The sequence below is a fragment of the Saprolegnia diclina genome (genome assembly GCF_000281045.1).
Source record: "Saprolegnia diclina VS20 unplaced genomic scaffold supercont1.84, whole genome shotgun sequence".
In the NCBI taxonomy this organism is placed as follows: Eukaryota; Oomycota; class Saprolegniomycetes; order Saprolegniales; family Saprolegniaceae; genus Saprolegnia; species Saprolegnia diclina.
The window spans coordinates 132,970-152,594 of record NW_008246151.1 but is presented as its reverse complement, the minus strand read 5'-3'; the positions used below and the strand labels follow the sequence as shown (position 1 = coordinate 152,594).

General features: G+C 56.9%; 9 protein-coding genes across 9 annotated transcripts; 5 read left to right on the top strand and 4 right to left on the bottom strand.

The window, feature by feature from the left end:
• Positions 1-28: 28 nt before the first annotated feature.
• On the top strand, positions 29-1,279 carry SDRG_15115 (hypothetical protein; the record flags this gene model as incomplete). The annotated part of the gene is made up of 4 exons (XM_008621279.1): positions 29-136; positions 182-263; positions 316-1,156; positions 1,201-1,279. 4 exons carry the CDS (start codon positions 29-31, stop codon positions 1,277-1,279), a joined length of 1,110 nt encoding a protein of 369 aa, XP_008619501.1.
• Positions 1,280-1,328: 49 nt separating this feature from the next.
• SDRG_15114 (hypothetical protein) lies at positions 1,329-4,403 on the bottom strand (the record flags this gene model as incomplete). Its single annotated transcript, XM_008621278.1, has 11 exons — positions 1,329-1,580; positions 1,628-1,846; positions 1,891-2,101; positions 2,152-2,564; positions 2,615-2,768; positions 2,817-2,905; positions 2,947-3,405; positions 3,457-3,528; positions 3,580-3,747; positions 3,793-4,191; positions 4,233-4,403. 11 exons carry the CDS (start codon positions 4,401-4,403, stop codon positions 1,329-1,331), a joined length of 2,607 nt encoding a protein of 868 aa, XP_008619500.1.
• A 749-nt stretch (positions 4,404-5,152) lies between these two features.
• SDRG_15113 (40S ribosomal protein) lies at positions 5,153-5,783 on the top strand. Its single transcript, XM_008621277.1, has 3 exons — positions 5,153-5,271; positions 5,322-5,440; positions 5,491-5,783. Exons 1-3 carry the CDS (start codon positions 5,269-5,271, stop codon positions 5,615-5,617), a joined length of 249 nt encoding a protein of 82 aa, XP_008619499.1. The 5' UTR covers positions 5,153-5,268; the 3' UTR covers positions 5,618-5,783.
• A 460-nt stretch (positions 5,784-6,243) lies between these two features.
• Positions 6,244-7,452, bottom strand: SDRG_15112 (histone-arginine methyltransferase CARM1). Its single transcript, XM_008621276.1, has 3 exons — positions 6,693-7,452; positions 6,432-6,647; positions 6,244-6,383 (listed from the first exon to the last, which is right to left on the bottom strand). The coding sequence occupies exons 1-3, from the start codon at positions 7,444-7,446 to the stop codon at positions 6,295-6,297; spliced, it is 1,059 nt and encodes a 352-aa protein (XP_008619498.1). The 5' UTR covers positions 7,447-7,452; the 3' UTR covers positions 6,244-6,294.
• Positions 7,453-8,285: 833 nt separating this feature from the next.
• On the top strand, positions 8,286-9,964 carry SDRG_15111 (hypothetical protein; the record flags this gene model as incomplete). The annotated part of the gene is made up of 7 exons (XM_008621275.1): positions 8,286-8,795; positions 8,842-8,922; positions 8,970-9,064; positions 9,106-9,193; positions 9,239-9,412; positions 9,459-9,587; positions 9,638-9,964. 7 exons carry the CDS (start codon positions 8,286-8,288, stop codon positions 9,962-9,964), a joined length of 1,404 nt encoding a protein of 467 aa, XP_008619497.1.
• SDRG_15110 (hypothetical protein) lies at positions 9,909-10,670 on the bottom strand. The gene is made up of 3 exons (XM_008621274.1): positions 10,525-10,670; positions 10,416-10,468; positions 9,909-10,367 (listed from the first exon to the last, which is right to left on the bottom strand). Exons 1-3 carry the CDS (start codon positions 10,616-10,618, stop codon positions 9,981-9,983), a joined length of 534 nt encoding a protein of 177 aa, XP_008619496.1. The 5' UTR covers positions 10,619-10,670; the 3' UTR covers positions 9,909-9,980.
• A 155-nt stretch (positions 10,671-10,825) lies between these two features.
• On the top strand, positions 10,826-11,519 carry SDRG_15109 (hypothetical protein). Its single transcript, XM_008621273.1, has 5 exons — positions 10,826-10,989; positions 11,037-11,170; positions 11,216-11,285; positions 11,327-11,390; positions 11,436-11,519. The coding sequence occupies exons 1-5, from the start codon at positions 10,925-10,927 to the stop codon at positions 11,481-11,483; spliced, it is 381 nt and encodes a 126-aa protein (XP_008619495.1). The 5' UTR covers positions 10,826-10,924; the 3' UTR covers positions 11,484-11,519.
• A 96-nt stretch (positions 11,520-11,615) lies between these two features.
• SDRG_15108 (hypothetical protein) lies at positions 11,616-14,075 on the top strand (the record flags this gene model as incomplete). The annotated part of the gene is made up of 3 exons (XM_008621272.1): positions 11,616-12,035; positions 12,085-13,264; positions 13,327-14,075. 3 exons carry the CDS (start codon positions 11,616-11,618, stop codon positions 14,037-14,039), a joined length of 2,313 nt encoding a protein of 770 aa, XP_008619494.1. The 3' UTR covers positions 14,040-14,075.
• On the bottom strand, positions 14,040-16,406 carry SDRG_15107 (hypothetical protein). The gene is made up of 4 exons (XM_008621271.1): positions 16,253-16,406; positions 16,138-16,208; positions 15,677-16,088; positions 14,040-15,636 (listed from the first exon to the last, which is right to left on the bottom strand). Exons 1-4 carry the CDS (start codon positions 16,397-16,399, stop codon positions 14,167-14,169), a joined length of 2,100 nt encoding a protein of 699 aa, XP_008619493.1. The 5' UTR covers positions 16,400-16,406; the 3' UTR covers positions 14,040-14,166.
• Between the last annotated feature and the right edge of the window lie 3,219 nt (positions 16,407-19,625).

Here is a 19,625-nt window from a genome sequence, read left to right as displayed (position 1 = left end):
CGGTTTTCAGAGCCAAACCGAGAACAGCATGGTGCTCAACAGCGAGGACGTCGACGTCCGACGTGCCGAAGCTCGCCGGGCGCGCGACCAAGAGCGCGTCAAGAAGCTCCACGACGGCCGCCTCCGCAACATTGGCGTACGTCCTTGTTGTTGCCTTGCGTTCGTCATGGATCTGGAGTAGGCGGACATTGTCGGTGTAAAGAACCAAATCGCAGAGAAACAACAGCTCGCTCAACAGCAAGCTGACGAGGAAGAGAAACAATGTATTGTGCATATGCCCCGCCGCACGTCGTTGTAATCGAGTTGGATGTCTAGTCCAGGAGCAAGAAGACCTGCGCCGGTACCTCATTCGCGTTGAAGCCGAAGAGACGCTGGCCAAGCGCGACGAGGCCGCCAAGCTCCGGCGCGACTGGGCGATGCAGTCACAAACGCGCAACGAGCGTCGAGAGGCTGATATCGCCCGCAGTACCAAGGACTTTGCGGCCATCAGCGTGGATGGCTGCAACGTCTCGTCGGCGCAAAAATTCGACGGCGAAGACCGTGGCCGCCACGAACGTCATCGACTTCAGGCGGCACAGAACCGCGACTGGGCGCAGCTTCAGATGCAGGAGCGCCAGGCGCGGTTGCAGGCCGAGTGCGACGACGCCCGCGCGTACGCCGACACGATGGCGCAAGTGAGCAAGCTCCAGGACGAAGCCGAGACCGAGTACGAGCGGGAAAAGACCAAGCAGGCCTTTGAAGTGCGCAAGTTCAACGAAGCGATGCTGGCCAGCCAGCGCTTGAACAACAGTCGCGCACGTGCCCGAACGCTGGACATGGACCAGAGCGAGATCCAGGCGACCGTGTCAAGCGCGCTCGTGAGCGAGAACCCGCTTCAGGCCAAGACCGACGTGTCGGGGCGCGTCCGCGTTGACCACTGGAAGGGCCTCTCCCCAGAGCAAGCTAAAGCTGTTGTGTTCTCCAACGAGGCAATCCTTGCGGCAAAACAAGCAAAGCGCGAGAAGGAGCGCGACGCGGAGCTCGAAGAGTCGCGGCAGCAAGACCTGCTTCGGCGACAAATGGCGCAATACGAGTACGAGGCGGAGAAGAAGCGTGTGCAGCAGACGCTCGAAGTGCAGCAGACGCTCAAACGCCAAGCCGACGAAGCCAAAGAACGGTAGCCAACACTCGGTCTTGGAATCATCTCATGGGCGTCCATAGAGAGCGACGGCAGAAGGATCTGTCCCAGGGCAAGATAGAAAAGGGATTTTTCAACTCGTTTGGCACTTCGTTTCGATAGATATACCGTAGACGTCGTAGGAAGACCTAACTAAAAAGCACCGTTTGCATTACGAGTGATCGATGTGGAGGTCGAGGACGGTCTGGAGCGCGGACGCCGCGTGCTCGAACGCTGCGTCTGTTTGTGGGTCGCTTTTGTGCGTCGTGTGCAAGCGCTTGATTGCGTGGCACGTCTCGAGGAGATCGTCGATCGTTGCTGCGGCCCGCTTCTTGACCAAGGGTGCGTGGCGCGTCGGTTGATTTTTCTCAAAGACGCTGTCCTGTTGGTACATCAGAAGCCCCAAACCGTCAACGAAGTCGCGCTATAAACAAACAAAATGTAGGACATGGAAGTAGAGTGTGTTCGTACAGACGGTGCCGGCGGGTCGATGACGATGGCAAAAAAGTCGTGGAGCGTCAGTGAGTACCGCAGCAAAAGCTCGTGAATTGCCACCGTGTTGGAGTCGGCGACGTTGGACGAAGCGAGGAACTTATGGAGCGCACGCAACGCTGTCGCGACGACGGGCCAAGGCGACGGGTACTGAAGCAGCGTCGAAAAAATAGCGCAAAGAGTATCGCCGACCATTTTCTAGCCAAACGTGTTGCTTCCGTACAAGGCGAGTTGCGACGTACGTGGTCGGTTGGTGCATCGCTTGGAACCTGGACGTCGGCGAGAACGTGCATAAAGTGCGCAACCAAAACGTGCGCGGAGGCGTGCGTCGCTGCAATGTGCTGCACGTGCTGCAGCAGCGCGAGGTAGTAGTTGCCAGAGTTTGTTTTGAGCGACCGATGCAGCACCCAGATAAGCTCCATCGCATTCGAGAGCACGCGGTGAAAAATTTCCCTACGCAACGAGGCGGTTTGGACCTGGTTAAGCGGAAGCGTCGTGCGTACTCTGCCCGAGGCGGCTGGCGCGCGAGAAGTTCCACGAGCTTGATGACAAGCGGCTGCATCCACGACGCTGCATCGCCAATCAACTCGCGGTGGACGTGGGGGACCTCGCCAGTGCCAAAGAGGATGTTGGCACACACGAGAAGAGTCGCGTCGATGATGCGCCAGAAAGCGTTCTCAAGCTCGGCCTCAGTACCGTCCGCAAGAAACTCGACAGCCGTCCCAAAGCACTCCATAGACACCGACAAGTGCGTCGCCACGAAGGCCGCGCTCGCTGCGTGCGCCTGGCCCGCCGTCGTGCGCAGCAAGTGCTCGAGCATGTCGATGTGGGCCAGAAACGCTGGCGTCACTTGGTGTTCGGGCCCATCACCGCAAAGCCCTTCAAATGTCGCTACGGCGCCACTCAGGCACTGGGTCTATAAACATCATTGTGAGTCGTAAAGTAGAAGTTGCCGGACGCAGTCACTTGTTGGGTAGGACTGAGGACGTCAAAGATGCTCGCAAGAAGGTCAAGCAGTGAAAAGCGGTTGTCGCTCGGTTGCGGGAACGCTTGGAAGGGCGCCGTGAGCATCTTCAGCAAGCAGTCGACGAACGCAACACCTCCTGGCGCGGAATCCTTCCTTTGAGGCACACAAATTTGTTGAATTCAAGTTCCGTGTGTTTTGTACCATGTTGTTTGGAAGACGTGGCGCCACACTAGTTGGCACAGGTGCTGCTGGTAGACGTTGGGATGGAACGAATATGAGAGCAATTGCAGCTACGTATTTGTTAGTACGAAACGCTGGGACGCATGGCTACCTGGGTTTTGAACACCTCGGCTGGAGGAGGAGCCGACAATGCAAGCATAATGACTGGCTCGATAAGAACCCCCGAGAGGTAAGAGCGACGCGTTGTGGGTATCTGTGCCGTGACAGAGCGGAAGTACTGCATCAGCTGGTCTAGGGTGCGGCTCACGACAATGAGTTCGGGTCGCTCCAAGAGTAGCGTGTGCGACTGGAGCAAGATGCAGATGCGAAAGAAGGAAGGCAGATCTGCCGTCGACGAGACATGGCTAGACTCAAGTTGGACACGGCACCACGGCTTGAGAGGCGCATGAGCCAGGCGAGGTTGGCCGAGCACTTTGCTGAGGACCGTCATCGCGTCGGCACGGAGAACTTCGACCATAAGGTAAATCTCAGCTTTGTGTTGGCCAAGACGCAACTGCATCTCAAAGATGTTGGCGGACAACTTGCTGAGAAAGTCGAGACGGTCATTGTACTATTCAGGTAGACGTATGAGTGCCAACACGCGATGCAGATCGATGCTGACTTTGTTGGGGCCGAGAGAGTCGGCAAAGCAGCCGAAGAGACCGACATAGGCTTTCACGAGAAGTCGCAGAGTCTAGAGTGATGTCGGTTGCGCAACATTCGTTTGTCAGTGACCTGATGATACCTTGATCAAGTTGATGGATGTGGCGATCTCGAGCAGGCCGAGTTGCGTACTGAGGCAAGCGACTTGGCTCTCGACTGAGGCTTCGAGTGTGCGATACAACGACGCTGGAAGGCCGGCTTCGCTTTTGGTGAAGACGCTTCGGTACATCGTACAGAGACGCGTGACGGTCTAGTTCACCATTGATCTTGTCGGTCCTTGGTGTTGGTTGCTTACCTTCCAGATGCAAGCCATGAGCGCAAGATCCGGCGTGGGTGTGTCCACGCGGGCAAAGGTCATGAAACGCAGCCAGGCGTCACGGCAGTACGCGATCGATGCAATTGTGTCGGGGTTGTCATCGGCTGGCGACGTGAGGTTGAAGTAGTACTCGGAGAGCGTGCTGCAGAGCTGGACGAGGAAGAGCCGTCGTGGGTCGTTCTCTGTGATCGAGGTAAAGAGCGCATAGGTATCGTGGAACGTGGAGTTAATGAAGCTCAGGTGGCGTGTGTCCAGGCTTGGTCGCGACTGGGAGTACGTCCGCTGAGCGAATTCTCCAAGGCGCTGCTGCATGTCCATGGGGGAATCGTCTGCTGAGACAACCTTAGCAAGGAGCGTCTTCATGACAACGACCGACATCTACATGCACAGGTAGACTTGGACACGAGCGCGATTCTCACCTCGGGCTCCAGCGAGGGATCCTGGGCAACGAGCGCATCGTAGGCGAGGAAGGCTTGGTCCATGGTCTCGGAGGCGTCGAGGTCCATGCGGATACTACGCAGGACGTCGTCCTCCACGGAAGAGCGCTCGTCCAGCGTCGCCAGCGTCGGTGGCCGCAGATCCGTTGGCATCGTCGGTCGAATTCCAAATCCCGCCAAATGCTCTCTGGGAATTGCTTGCGTTTGATTGGTGCAATTCGTGGTATTATAGCCAATTGGATTGGATTACACACGGTACGACCATGATTTGACCAGAATGGACCTGCATGCATGCATCTACGAGTGCTGTTGCTCTATGCAACACAAGCGACATTGGACGCCAGCAAGCTCGATCGTTCTCAGGCAATGTGTATGGTGGTAGGGATCATCGCGTGGCCTCGAAGCTCACGTGCATGCGAAGTGTCGTGCTCATTTCAACCGCAGTGGTACCGCATCCATCCTTGTAACAGGCATCAAGGTGGAGAGATGCAATGCCATCTCCATGGACCGGGCCATGCAGCACCAGCACCAACAACGCAGCTCATTACCAAAGAGACGGTGTACCATGACATACACTGAATGTACCGATCATCCAGCCACAGACGCTGTACACGATGCCCTCGCAGCACCAAGTCACAGGGTGAGCCTTGGATCCAACGGCGACCATGGCGGCTTCGGCGACCAACATGGCTAGGGTCGATGATGGTCGCATCCGATTTTGAAATTCGGTAAAGTCCTAGCGTTATATGGGCATCCTACCGGCAGTTCAGGTTTGCCGGGCCCATTCCGAAAGCAAAGAAATAAAATCCTATTGCTTCATATGGGTTTTGTATGCGACGCAATAAAAATACAGTTCGTCCGGATAGAAGCGGAAGGTTCTCGACCAGTCAAGACTCAGCTAGGCTAAATTATCCGGAGAGCGCGCAAGCTTGGAAATTGACTGGTCTGAAGCGGTGGTTGGTCCAAGCACGCATTTTTCACTCGTCTTCTTCCAGTGTATTGCTCCAGTTGATTAATCATGGTACGCAGCACCTAGACGACGACGACGGCGATGCTAACTCGCATGCGTAGGCCCGCGACCTTCTCCACCCTTCCGCCTCTGAGGAACGCAGCAAGCACAAGCTCAAGCGCCTGGTTCAGTCGCCCAACTCGTTCTTCATGGACGTCAAGTGCCCTGGCTGCTTCAACATGTACGCGCACGCAGCTGCCTGGCGCACGTTGCTCATGACCATGTTTGTAGCACGACCGTCTTCAGCCACGCTCAGACCGTCGTCCTCTGCGGCTCGTGCTCGGTCATGCTCTGCCAGCCCACGGGCGGCAAGGCCCGCTTGACCGAAGGCTGCTCGTTCCGCAAGAAGACCGATTAAATGTAGTTCAGGCACGCCCGAGGTCGCGTCCGTGGTACGCCAGCACAGGAACGCGTCCCTCGGGGCATAGGCAGTGAACGCCTGTATGCGCGCTTGTCCCCGGCCAAGCGTCGTCTTGCGCTCTTAACATTTGAAACGAAGAAGACGATGTTTATGCCTTGCGCCACCCGTCTTGACGTGTCTTTTGTGCGTGCTTCTAGGCAGGCCCATCGCTGTACTTGAACACGACGACGGGACCGAATGCGGACTAGTGCCAGTCATCATTTACGCGTAGCCACGTGCCCCATGTCGGCAGGAACCACGTCAGTTTGTTATCGTGCCACGTACTCCTCGCGCACACTTGTCCTGGTTCACTTGCGCCGAGGTTCATTTCGTATCTGAGCTGTTGCCGTCTCATCCTGCATCGAAAGCAATGGGTCACACAAGAGTTGGGTGGCGACGATCCTCGCGGCGACACCAACTGCAGTTTACAGCCGACAAGCAAAGCTAGTCATCGCACGAGTCTGAGGAAGCCAAGAACGAACGACTGGACACTTGCTTTGCCGACTGACTCTTGAGTTCATGCCCATATTCGCCAATGAATATACGCTCAAGAAGTGTAGGGACCACCGAGGCCCTAGTGTGTACACTTGTACATAGCAACTCTTGGGCATTTGATTTAGACGTTAGCCGCGTCATTACGACGGCGGGTTGTACATGTAGTGGTACATTTGGTCGTGGAGTCGAATCTGGTTCGTCGATGTGATCGTCGTGCCATCCAGACGCACTATGATGAGAGTCTCAGTCGGTGCTCGATATGCAATGGAGCGAGTACCTTCCATGTCGATGTCGTAGCTGAACTTTTTGTTGGCGACAAAGTGCAGGTTGCCAGAAACGGACTGCGAACTGTTGACGGCGATCGGTTGCTTGAGGAGGAGCCGACACTGGTACCAGTGTGTGCCCGTCTCGGATGGCGCCGTCGAGAGCACGACCGTGGCCGTCGACCCAATGAAATCAACCGTGAACCAGCACGCGAGACCGTGCAAGATGGCTACGCAACGGTTGGACCTTGCATGCATCACATAGAACCACGTACATGTGCGGTTGATCGTAAACTGGAACGGAATGTCAAAACCGTGAAAGTCTTCGACCGCCATGCGTCCAAAGTCGAGTGTGTGCGACACGGTCGAGCCCGAAATGAGAACCGAGGGCGAAAAGTACCCCACGACGGGCTGCGAAAAGTGGTTGTCCATCGCCTCGTCGACGAGCGAGCTCAGGTTGAGGCCGTAAAAGTCGCGCTGGCGCCAGAAGCTCACCTTGCCCATCTGCTCTTGGTAGATCGCGTCGTCCGAAAACGGAGCGACGAACATCGTGCCGATGGACGGAAACATGAGCCCGCCCGGCTTCATCCACTTGATGCGCCCCGAGACGTACGATTCGAGCATGCGCTCGTGCACGAGGAAGAAGCCCATGGGCTCGGAGATGACAATGTCGACCTTCTCGGGCAGCTCAACCTCTTCGACCTTGCCGCGAAGCACGATGATGCGGTCGGCGAGGCCATTGTCTGTGAGAAGCTTTCGCGCGCAGTCAGCCATCGCGCTGAGCTCGACGGCGTACACGCGCTTGGCGCCAGCCTTGATGGCAAAGTACGCGAGGATGCCAGACCCGGTCCCAACGTCCAGCACGACCTTGCCGGCAAAGTCCGAGGCGTTGGCGAGCATGGCGCGCTCGTACGTGCTCGTGCGCACGTGGTCCTGCAGCATGTTTTGCTGGTGCAGCAGCATGCCGTAGTACTGCGAGAACGGGTTGTCCTCGTCCGCGTCCACCATCGGCTCGTCCGTCTTGGCCATCTCACCACACAAATCGAATTGATTGCTCGTGCAGCAACCCACCAACCAAATCATTGCTTGTCAGTATCTTGCTGGATCGAAACGGCGGGATCGACTTCGCGCTTCCTTCCGCTCGAGAGACTGTGCAACGCCATTCGCTCGATGACCTTTGGCTCGGAAGAGCCAAGCACATGGGCTGAAAGCACTCGGCGTGTACCTCGGTACGCAACGAATTGAGCTGCCGTTGTCGAGTTCTGTTGAACCCAGCAATAAGATGCTCTCCTAGTGCCACTTGGGCTTCGAAGTTCGGTCCGTAGTCCGAAGTTATATTTTTGCATTTTGGTGGCGCAAGGAGACAGAATGGGTCGAGTTCGTGCGCCAAGCTTCGAGGACGACGATGATACGCGCGGTTTCTCGACGCAGTCAGTACTCGCCTATGGCCATGCGCCTTTTCTACCGGCGCTAGACCCATCAAGACAGCCTGAGCTCCTTCGCAGCAACGCGCTATCTTCAAACGACGACGAGCAAGGTAGGACAAGTGACGCGGCGCGGAGCGCGTACGATATCACAGCCATCAATGTAGGTGGCGCTATCTTCGCCAAGCATATCACAACTACGTGTGAGCGCAGCGCGTACCAGCGGGCGCATGCGAGCAGCAGCTACGACGCATTGTCTGCTCAGCTTACGCACGAGTCGTCTGACGAGCTCAACGACGCAAAGGAGCTCACGCGCTTGCTTGGTTCGTGTCACATCAAGACTGCGGCCGATCTCGCACGCAAGGTATGAACGTGATACATGTCCTTGTGTGCATCTAACAGCCCTTCCAGGACGAGATGTTGCGAGCAAAGGCGAGGGCAGAAATGGCCAAGACACTGCAGGCGCGGACCGCGGATCTCTCTGGTGTCGAAGCCAGCGTTGAAGCTTGGAAGCGCAAGGTCCAGGCCGAGAAGGAGGCGAAAGAGAAGGCGTTGGCGGCCGAACGCGCTGCCGAGGAGGCGCGCAAAGCCAAAGAGGACGAAGCAGCGGCCAAGGCCAAGGCCAAAGCTGAGAAGGAAGCCGAGGCAGAGGCCGAAGCGAATGAAGAGGCAGCCAAAGCCGAAGCCAACGAGAAGGAGGCAAAGGCGAGCGCAGAGGCCAAGGCAAACGAGGACGCGGAGGCGGCCAAGGCCAAGGCTGCGGCCGAAGCCAAGGCCGCCAAAGCCAAAGCCGACACCGCGCAGAAAGCCAGCGCGCCGGCAGCCAAGGAGGCTCATGTGCTCGAGAGCGAGGCGCGGCTGAAGCATTTGAAGGCTGTGCATGCCGCAAGTGAACCCATCCTCAACTCGGCGGACCCGCGCGTCAAGAAGATTCGCATGGACGTCAAAAAGCAGGTGCGGACTGAGCCCTTGTGCGTGGGAAGCTAAGAGCATCGAGTAGATTGGTGAAGCGTGCAACCAAGTGGCCAACACGCCCAAATCGATCAAGCTTGTCGTCACCAAGCTCTGCAAAGTGCTCTCAGTGCGTCGTTGTCCCCTTTGCGAAGTAAAATGACATGCGCGGCGTAGGAGGCCCGGGCTGCGGGTCCCGAGTACCTCAATTTTTCCCTCGACATTTTGGCGGGGCGCCTCACGTCCCAAGTCAAAGTCCTCACCGAAATTCGGTAGGCATATGTCACTTCAACAGCAGGCTACATGTACATAGATCGTGCTTCCCGCTCGCCCATGTTGCGGCCATGTGCAGCGTGCACACGCCGGAGCTTGCCGACATCTTTGTCGCGCACCTCAACCAGGTAATACCTCTTGTGCTGTTGGACTTGCTCGGAATATCGCGGTAGATGTGTCCGTTTACGGTGCCGTTCTGCCCAGGGCGGCGTCCGGACCAGAGTCCTCAGGAGTACCTCGCGACGTCCGGCATGGAGTGGGATGACGAACGCAACGCGCCTGAACAAGCAGAAAAGTATCAGATGCGCATGACCATGGCGATCTCGCTCTTGGCGGCGACGATGCAGGTCAACTCGAGTGCTTCGGAGACTCTGGAATCACTGCGGTTGGTAGACTACACCGTACGACGGCAGTCCGCAACCCAAGGGCTTGACTTTTGACGACCTCTGGGCCTGGCTCGCACGGCTCGTGAACGGCCAGGTGCACATGTACACGGCCATGACCATTCTCGCGCTGCTCGAGGTACGACTCTCTTCTACGATTGCTGAATCAATGCGACTGTGTGCTACTAGACGGCAGGGTTCGCGCTCCTGACACAGTACAAGCGGCAGTTCCAAAAGCTGTTGGAGCTCATCCAGCGCGATGTGCTGCCCAATCTTTCGCGGGATGCCAAGTCGGGCGCGGCTGCGAGCCTCGCGCGACTCAACACGTTTCTGGGCGAAAACCAAGTGTGCAACGAACCCGAGGGCCGCGTCCCGAAAGAGTCGGCAATCTCCAAGGACGACGAAGAGCACGAAAGCTCCAACGACAACCGCGGAGGCTACAACAACAACAACAACAACAATCGTAGCAACGGCGGCGGGCGCGGGCGAGGCCGTGGCCGCGGCGGCTACCGGTAAACGACGACGAGGGTTCTTATTGACGAAACACAGTTTCGAGCTTGGCGAGCTGCTTGGCGCGAGCGACTTCCGCCTTTGTGTTGCTGCCCATAAACCACACCGACGCTGCGACGCCCGAAAAGTAGATGGCCGAGAGCGGTACCGTGCTGCGGCGCAACGCATCATCTGCGCCAAAGAGCCCCGACACGCCCCAGAGAAGCGCGAGGCCGACCGAGAGCGTCTGGGCAGGTGCATATTGGTCGCCTTCTGTCACGTACGTCTTGGTGAGGAGGATGGCGGTGCAGGATGCAATCTTGGTCGCGGCAATGAGCGCCAGGCCCAGGATGCTGGTCGTTGAGATGGCATACCACACGGAGAGGATCTCGAAACCCACAAGCGCGTATCCGAGCTTGCCAAGGAAGCCCTGGACACACATGAGCCATCGTGCGCTGCAGGAGGTCTATGTCTGTACCTTCCACAGAAGGTTGAAGGCGGCGACGTCGTTCTGTGAGTGCGCGAGGTGCTCTACGCCCAAGATGCGTGAGCGACGTGCGTAGAAGAGGCTATGGCATGGAGCGTACCTTGCAGCGTCGTCTTGACTTGCTCGTCGAACGCCTCGAGAGAAGACTCTCTGGTGATGCCGGCAAGGCGGCGCTGGCGGCTGCGAAGACCCATCGACGCTTGCAGACGGTTGATTTGGCACACTGCGACAAGTGGTTTTCACGCCTTAGTTTCGGCATTTGCCTCCTTAGAGCTCGGTTTAGTCCATAGTCGTGTTCTGAAGCGCGTTTCAAGCGCATTTCAAGTACGCCCCAAGTTGCGCGTTGACAACGCAAGCATAATCACTGCTGTTGTTAGCATCGCAACGGTATGCTGCCCGCCGGAACAGCAGCCGAGCCGCGGACGTTTAAATATTGCGCTACATTCGGCATTTGCCACAGTAAATGAGTCCCGTATCTTATTTTCGAAGCGACGCGGACGATGCCAGCGACAACCAAGGTGACAGCGGCGTCCGCGATCTCGCTGCGCCCGAGCTACAAGAACAAGTGTGATCGGCTGGCACTCAATGGTGTCGCTGATGATGCGTGCGTAGGCCCACGACCACCAAAATGAAGCAAATCATTTCGGCTGTGCTGGCCGAGAAGCTCGAGAACGTACCGTACCAGTCGGAGCGTGCGTCGCAGCTCACAAAGGAGATTGCCGACGCCGTCAAGGCCCAGCTCAAAGGTTCGAGGCGCCGCGTAAGTAAGTCTATGCGTACTGTGGATATAGCCTGCGAATTTCCTCGGTGCAAGTACCTCGTGCAGGTCGTCATTGGCGAACAGCGCGGCGAGGGCGTCCGGTAGCCTGCTGCAGTAAACGCTGGTGTGAACGATTGCGTAGCATGGGGTGCCGCTGCTTCTGGGACGCCGAGACCGACTGCTACGCCACCGAGACGTACACCAATGTACGTTCAACGCTGTGATTAAAGGTAGCTCATGCCCGTGGGCAGGATACTCTGTTCTGCGTCGCCACTGCCTACAGCGTCTACCTATACTAAGACACGTCATACATGTTCGCTTGATGGATTGCTGCATGTTGAATCTCAGACAGAGAGACGACCCGAAATCGACCGAAATACCTTGGCCAGTGACGTTTCTCGCGGCAGAAACCGCTGCGGTGACCGAGTCGGATGGACCGCGCGCGGAAGGCCGAGCCGCATGCAAGCGAGACCATGTGGCACCGCGAGGTGCACAAGAACCTCGAGGGCCACCTCTCGCGCATGAACCACATGACGCCCTTCATCGACAACGCTGTCCCCAAGACCGCGGCCATGGGCGGCAGCAGCACGTCCAAGAAGAGCCAGCTCAAGGAAGACCGCCTCGACGCCATCGAAGTCGAGAACCGGCGGCTCCTCGAGCGTATTGCGACGATCGCACTGACGACGGCCAAGGGCGGTGACGATGAGAAAGCGCCCAAGAAGTCGCTGCACGACGGCCAGCGCAAGCGAGAGCAAGAGCGAATTTATATGGAGAACCAGGCCATGCTGCGGCGCCTGCAGACGGTCAAGCCCACGCTCAAGCAAAAGGACCCGAAGAAGGGCAACAAATGGGTGCGGACGAGGGCGCTGGTCGACTTTGTGTGCAATCGCGATTTTGTAGAGGCTCAAGTTTGTCAAGAGCAAGGAGCACAAGCTCAGCAAGAGCGAGCGAGAGATCGAAACCAAGGTCGACGGCAACGCCATCCACGTCAAGAAGGCTTCGTCGCGGAAAGGTTCCCGCCGCAACAAGGTTGTGCCCTCGCAAGGTGAAGAGATCGTGCCCGAACCCGAGCCTAGCCAAAAGACGCCATCGTTGACATTCGAGCAGCCCGACGCCAGCGATGCAGTACCGCTGCTTCTGGAATCCAGCAGCAGCGCAACCATTCGGATCATTGGCGCAACAACCGACAACGACGGTCAACACAGTAGCCGAATACCATCGCCAAGCGAAGCACAAGCCACTGAGGAGACTCAAATACTTTCAGCATCCCCTTCCACGCCGTTCGAGTGCGCGGGCATTTCCGAGTTCGTTGAAGTTTGCGTGACGCCGGCCCAAAGTGACGCGACTGCCGAGAGCGATGCGTCGTCAGAGCCACCGTGCAACGCAACTTTTCCTGCTGCCGCGATGGATGGAAAAGCGCTCAGTGCGCTCACAGCCGCGGCTCCCGAGCCGTCATCGACAGACATATTGGAGTATGAGCCATCTGGCGCAGCCCAGAAAGCAACAGGTTCGTGCTCAGCACACGGTGACGAAGACGCTGCAAACGAAGCCACGGCGACGGACGTCACAAGCATACCAGGTGTTCCGATCAGCGGCACCACAGCGGCCGCCCTCGCATCGGTTGTTGCCGAAGCTGCGCTTTTGACTGCCGTCGACCACGTGCTGCACGGCGAGGCTGCGCAAGGCGCTCCCAACGCTCTGAAGTCAGACAATGCCGATACACTTAGCACGGTTGACAGACACGACGACAACACCTTGGAGCTGCTGGACTCTGCTGACACGGCACCGCCAAGCGTCCCGGTTGATCTTGACGATGTCAAGCCCGCGGCGCTGAAAGGTGTCGCGCAAACCCTCGCGACTGCTATACTGACAGCGGGGTTGCACCACGTGGTCGTTGAGCGCACATCGCCTACGAAACCACCCATCTCGCCGGACGAAAAGACCGTCCAGTTTGAAGAGGATGCGAGCAGCTCCAACGCAGACGCTACTACGGCGGTGTCCACTACCACGCTCGACAGGGAGTACGACGAGGTCAATGACACCACTGACGGCGCAGGAGAAATACTCAGCACGCAGCCAGGTGGCAATTGTGCCTTAGGGCTTTGAACACATCAGCGTAAAGCTCACAGGGCTGTATGATAGGGCCTGGCATCGCGCCTGTGGGTGATGGAGGCGCAGGGTACCAGTCACCGAGCATGGACCACCAAGACGATCTATATGACGATGGTGATGAGCCTACCGGAGGTGCCACGGCACCAGAGATTGCGGCCGCTGGTGACGAAGAGTCCAGCTACTACGACGAAGAACCTTCAGAGCCGGTGTCTGCAGAGGTTGCAGGCCGCAAGCAGCTCGAACCAGCCGATGACGAAGCTGACGTCTACGATGATGATCTGGACAACAGCAATGTACATACAAACAACGACGATTACCCTTTGACCAAGGAGACGAACCAAGACAGCCCGACCGAGACGAAAAAGCCTTATGACGTACCGTCAAATATCACAGGCGAGGACGTCAGCTTTCGAGAAGGACCAGATGACAGCAACACGATGCCAGCACCCGTCGACGATGTCGGATATGCCTACAGCGACGATGAGGACAGCAGCGAGTCGCCGGCCACCGCAGCAGCCGTCACTGCAGCCCAGCAACTGAGCGGAGATGGTCAAGGCGATGACTACGAAGGCGGCGACGACTACGAGGACGACACGCCGCGGGAAGATCCTCATGACGATGTTTACCACGCCGAGTTTCAAGACGAGCACTTGGAGATCGCGTACGCAGACGACGGCTTTGACGACGGACAGAACGCGGACGAGGACGGCGCCGACTACGGAGACGAGCATTTTGCTGAGTAGCCGTGCTGCCGCTTCTTATTTAAAATATTTTCGTGTACAGGAAAGAGTTCTTGTCCAAATCGAATTATCCAAGCGAGACTATCTGTTCGGAATTATGTACAAGTGCTGGCGACGATGACGTGCTCATTCAGGCCTTGTTGTCGTTGGTGTTCAGAAGCTTCTCGACCTTTTCGTGCTCGGTGTGCAATCGGTCTTTCGTGAGCTTGAGAGGAAGGGCCGTCGCGACGTCTTCTCCGTCAACGACTGCGATCTTGCGCAAATTGGGCGACAACTTGAGCGAGTTAACACCGCCGCGGTCGTCGCCGACCAGCACGATGCTCTCGCGCGTGTTGAAGGTCACATGCGTAAGCTTGGCGCGCTTGACCACCTTTTGCTCGCAGAGCGGCTCGTTCTTGTTCTCGGCTAGGTCAAAGACGTGAACCTTGCCGTCGCTCGTGACGGCGGCGAACACCGTAGACGAGTACGGCGCCCAGGCCACGTCGCCAACTGAGTTGCCAAGATCGAACGACATGATCGGGTCCGGAAGGCTGTGGTCCCAGAGCTTCACGGTCCAATCGGCCGAGCACGAGAGGAAGCAGCGGTCGTGGAACGGGTTCCAACGCACGGCGTAGACTGCCATGTGGTGGCCCGCATACGTTTCGAGATACTGGCCCGAGTAGGCCTTGGAACACTTGTGAATCTTGCCCTCCTCCGTCCCGACGATGAAAAGGTGTTCGCTGAAGCGGTTAAAGTCAAAGCAGCAGCCGCCCGCCAACCCCGAGAGCGACGTTTCCTCCGGGTCGTCTTTGACCGTGTTGACGAGCTTGAGCTGCATCACCGGCTCCATCTTGAGCTCGTTCTTGCTCATGATCCAGTTGGCGACGCGGCCGTCGGATGAGATGGAGAAGAAATTGAGCTCCTTCGCGAGGTCTTCTTCCTGCCAATTGACCTGCCACACGGGATCGGTGTGCTTGCCTGTCTTGATGGTCGACGTGTAGATGGGCCGGTTCACCTTGTTACGGACGTCGTAGACAAGCACCGTGCCGTCGTAGCAGCCAACGGCCAGAAGCGCCGGCTGCTGCGGATGAAAGTCGAGGCACATGACACCCGACTCGGTCGCAAAGATGAACTCGGGGTGCGATGTGTTTTTGAGGGTATAGCAACACACGAGGCCCGAACCCTGCTTCAAAAAGTCGTACGAGCCGTACCCGACAGCAAAGAGGTCTGAGAAGCATGGGTTCCAGCACACGGCCGTCACTTGCTTCTTCTTTGCACGGTCGGACGCAAAGCGCCAGAGAGGGAGGAGGGAGCCCTCGCCTTCGCGGAAAGCATCGGACGCGTCCTCCCAGTACTTGAAATCTTGAAAGATCTCGTCCTCGGCGTTCTGGTTGACCATGCGCTCGATGACGCGGAGAATCTTGCCCATCGCGGCGCTATGGACCATGTCGTCGTCCTTGTTTTTGGCGCCGCCCGTGCTGGCAACCGCCGCAGTGGCGGCCACGGCGACGTCACCACCGTCCTTCTCCTCCTTTTCCTTCTTTTGGGCCGCTTTTTGGAGCTGAATTTGCTCGCGCTGGTGCTGCTCGTACGCATCCATGTACGTGTCGTAGATATCCCACTAAATGCAACTGAGACAAAAGAATTCGCTTCGATACTACCTGCGTCACGGTGGCCATGTAGTTGAGTACGGGTGGCGGCTCTGTCTCCACCGACCGCTGCCGCAGTGGGTTCGTGTACGTCTGAGCTGCCCGCTCACTGTAGTTGAACTGATTCTTCCCCGACTCAAACTGGAGCGCCGTCTCGTCTAGCTTTTCACCTTTGGCCTCGGCCTCTTCCTTGGCAATCTTAATCGCAGCGTCCCGTGCTTCCTTCTCTTCCTCGGCCTTTTTCATGTCGTACGCCGCTTGCGCCTTGGCGTCTTCCGACTCCTTGTGGATCATGGAGCCTTCGAGCGCGAGGTGCAGATGCAAGTTGTCGCCGGGTCCCGGGGGGTCCACTTTGTACATGCGCTCCTTGTAGTTGTACTTGGTAATGTTATTGGGCACGTTCGGGTCGTTGGCCGTGAGGACTCTGGGGGTATCCGTGGGCACTCGACGATGATCGACTCATGATGACATACCGCGAGAACTCTTCCTTGAGCTCTTGCTCGTTGAGGCGTAGCTGGTTGTCTGGGATCACAATCTTCTTGACCTACGCCCACGTATCGTCGTTGGTCATCAAACGCGGCTGCGTACTGGCTCGTGGTAAATGTCGGCGTCGTCGGGTTCGGTGGCTTGTGCCGGCACGTCGCCCTTGGGTGCATCCGAGGCAATCGCATCCAACGTCTTGGCCTCTTTGGCCTTCTTTTTCGTCGGCGACGAAGCCTTTGGCTTGGGTGGCATGCGTCGCTTCAAATTGAAAATGCCGAAAGATCTCGAAACGTCGTTCGGATCGGGTATCCTTCCCACTTTGCAATGAGAAGGCATAGGTACTGTTGTGATCGATGCTTCAATACGGAGCGCGAACGCGCCGCTCTCGATGGCATCGCACGCGGTGGCATGATCCCAAATTCGAAAACAGTCCTCGATTGCAGTTTGAGCTTCTCTGCACCACGTTCTTGCGCGCTCGATCGGCGGCCCAACTTCAGTGCTCACCTTTTGCGTTGAGCCTGTTCGCAAGAGTCTCCATGTACGGCAATCTAGTCTGGTGCAGTGGCACATGTCCAGACAAAGCGTGCTGGTAGTCGAGGGACAGTATGCAGCCCAAGCACCCAAACGCGCACCGCCCAAAAGCCGCTCTTACCAAGGCAAAAGGAGGTGCACTGCACAGTAGAGTGGCGCGGTCCAGCTATTGGCAAGGCGCTCACAGACTTCACCAGACAACACCCGCAAACGAAGGTGACAAAGAGCTCGAAAGCAGCAGAAATGGGGACAGAGACGACCTCGAAATCCCCGGCACGGCTCTCACGAGCGCATCTCGATACAGAAAATGCCGAGTAAATAGCTCTAGTTTTCTTGATTGAAGTCTGATCCCAGCTCTCCTTGTCTGGCCTGCCAGGAAACTTGGGTAGGCGGGTCACAAAACAGGACTCGATGAACAAGATCAGCAGGCCTGAAAATCCCAACTCGGAGCTCCTTGCATATTACTAATTACGCTAGAATCCAAAGGTCCGCCCATCGCCCTTGCGGATGGCGAAGTATGAACAATCGAGCGGCTGGTACGGCGGTACATTACAAGGTTGACGTCCAGGGGTCTGGTAGGAATGTATATCGGACTGCTTTGGTGTTCACAAAATACTTTCGTCAAACACTTATTTTATGTCCACAAGTGTCGACGGCTACGCAGCCGTAGATCGATCGTGCCATTGCAGTAGACATACTTCTTCAACGGAACGGAGGACCGACAGATATGGACGTCTTGCCGCAGCTTTTGAGGTTGTGGCTCAAGAACTGCTCAAATTCGCAGTCCTTGAGGAGAATGGCCTTGCCGAGCCACTCGTCCTTGACAGCGCCGGCGAAACTGCCCCACCGTGCGAGGTGCCGCTGCTGTCATTGGAGGTGTCGATGAGCGTGAGCGCAGCGGCGCGAACTTATAGCTCTTTCTCGAGGCGCGCTGTCTTGGGTGTACTAGATGGCGTGCGCCTTTGCATGGCTCTTGCGATTGCTCTCCTGGCGTGCGGCTTTCGCGGGCTTGTCCTCGTTGGCGCGCGTATGGGTCACTGCGGCTCGGCTCCAACAGCTGAGCCGCGGCTTGAGCCACAAAGTGACCGGCTCAGGCTCCATTTATTCGATCCAGCTCCGAACCGGGGTCAAGCCGGGCCGTGCCGATATGAGCCGGATAAGCTGATCGAGCCGCGGGTCCAAGCCTTACCGTCGTATGATTGACCATCAAACGGACTTGCCCAACAACGTCGCCATCATTGCCAAGTTCATGGACCCGAGGGTTGCTCGTGTTATGGATGATGACGACTTTCAACCGGTCGAAAGTCGTCATCACCCGGGTTACTTATCCGCTGTCCCAAGCCTCATCGATGTCACGGAAGATGACGAGACCAAAAACAAAGACGACGTCATCGATATTTTCGGCCGGGTCGAGTCGACTGGCGTTGCTGACAACGATCTCGCGCCCTACGCCCTCCTACCCCACATCATGAAGTGGTGGTCGCACAAGGCCGAGTTTCCGGTCATGTACCAAAAAAAGAGTTCAGTCAAATCCAAAGGAAACGTTATCGGCCTGCTAACGATTTCTTTTGATTTGACTGACCTCAAATGATAATGGACTACCTCGCGATTCCGTGCCTTCAGAAGAGCAGCTACTAAGGTCGCAAGTGCATGGGCGACAAAATGTCCAAGGCCGTAACGTGCTGTCAATCTTACCTGCGTCTTGCTCACGATGTCGGCTTCAAGCTTACCGCTGACTACCTCGAAGATTTGAACATCCCTAAGTGGCAGGAGGACTTGGAAGAGATGGCAAAGATAGACTTTGTCGTCCAATACCCTGCCTTGACGTAAGTTGAACGTGCGAATATATTAACGAGGGTGGCTCGATTAGTAGCTCCGCTGGGCTACCCTATGAGCCATATGAGCCATTACCGCACAACTTAGGATGCACCGCCGTCATCGCAGCTGAGTGTGTCCAACATCCCAAACGGCGGCTACGCGGTTTCGCAAGACCTCGGTAATTGCCCCGGGTCCACCATAAAGATGAACATTAATCAATACGTTGTTTGTCATTTATTCGCGTTCGTACGCGTGCGTCCTGCGCAAATTGAGCGTTCGAGAGGTGTTCCAACATGTCCATTTGATTAATGAAATTGCTTGCACAAGCACTTAGTCATTGGGTGCGCACGGAGAAATCCATCCAGGACCCCATTCGCTGAGTCATAGCTCGCGCGAGGTCGCGAGGTCGTACGCAGGCACCTGGACTCTGACCCTCTGGCAGAGAAGTGCAAGTCGGGTGTGTTTCGAGCAAAACAGTCCGATCCCGCATCCGAACAACTCGGAATACCGACGAACACATAAAATTGTCGCCGCATGCAACACGGTTAGCCGCAGTGGTGGAGAGCCTGGAGGCGGCGGCATTTCGTAGAGGCTGGGAAAAAGCGACCGCGAGATCTCATCTTCTTAATGGCCACCAGAGAGCACGACGTGCCTCTAATTGTCGAGGTGCATTCTGTGCCGAGCGCTAAAAAGCAGCATCATCGGCGCGAACACTGAACGTTGCCAGCGACAGACACTTGCGTGACAAATACGTCAAACACAGAGCAAACAGCAAGCCGGAGCGCGCTTCGACCCTGCAGGACCGTGGAAATATCGTCACCTTAACTAAGCCAAAATATGACCGATCAGCAAAATATTATCTAGAACTAGTTGATCGAACGCTGTTATGGCGTTACTTGAAAAAACACAAAAGATATACACAAAACTGAACGACCAGTGTTGGCACCACGAGTCATCCAATCAACATCAACATCGAACCACTCAACATTTTGCGTCGGTCGCCAAGCCAACGACTTCAGCCCGCGTGTTCAAAATAGCTATCTGTGTACCGGTGGTTGCTGCAGCTCCAGGTCGGCCCTCGGTCGCATCCAAGGAACTCCGCAACACGGGTCTGTTCATGACCGCGAAC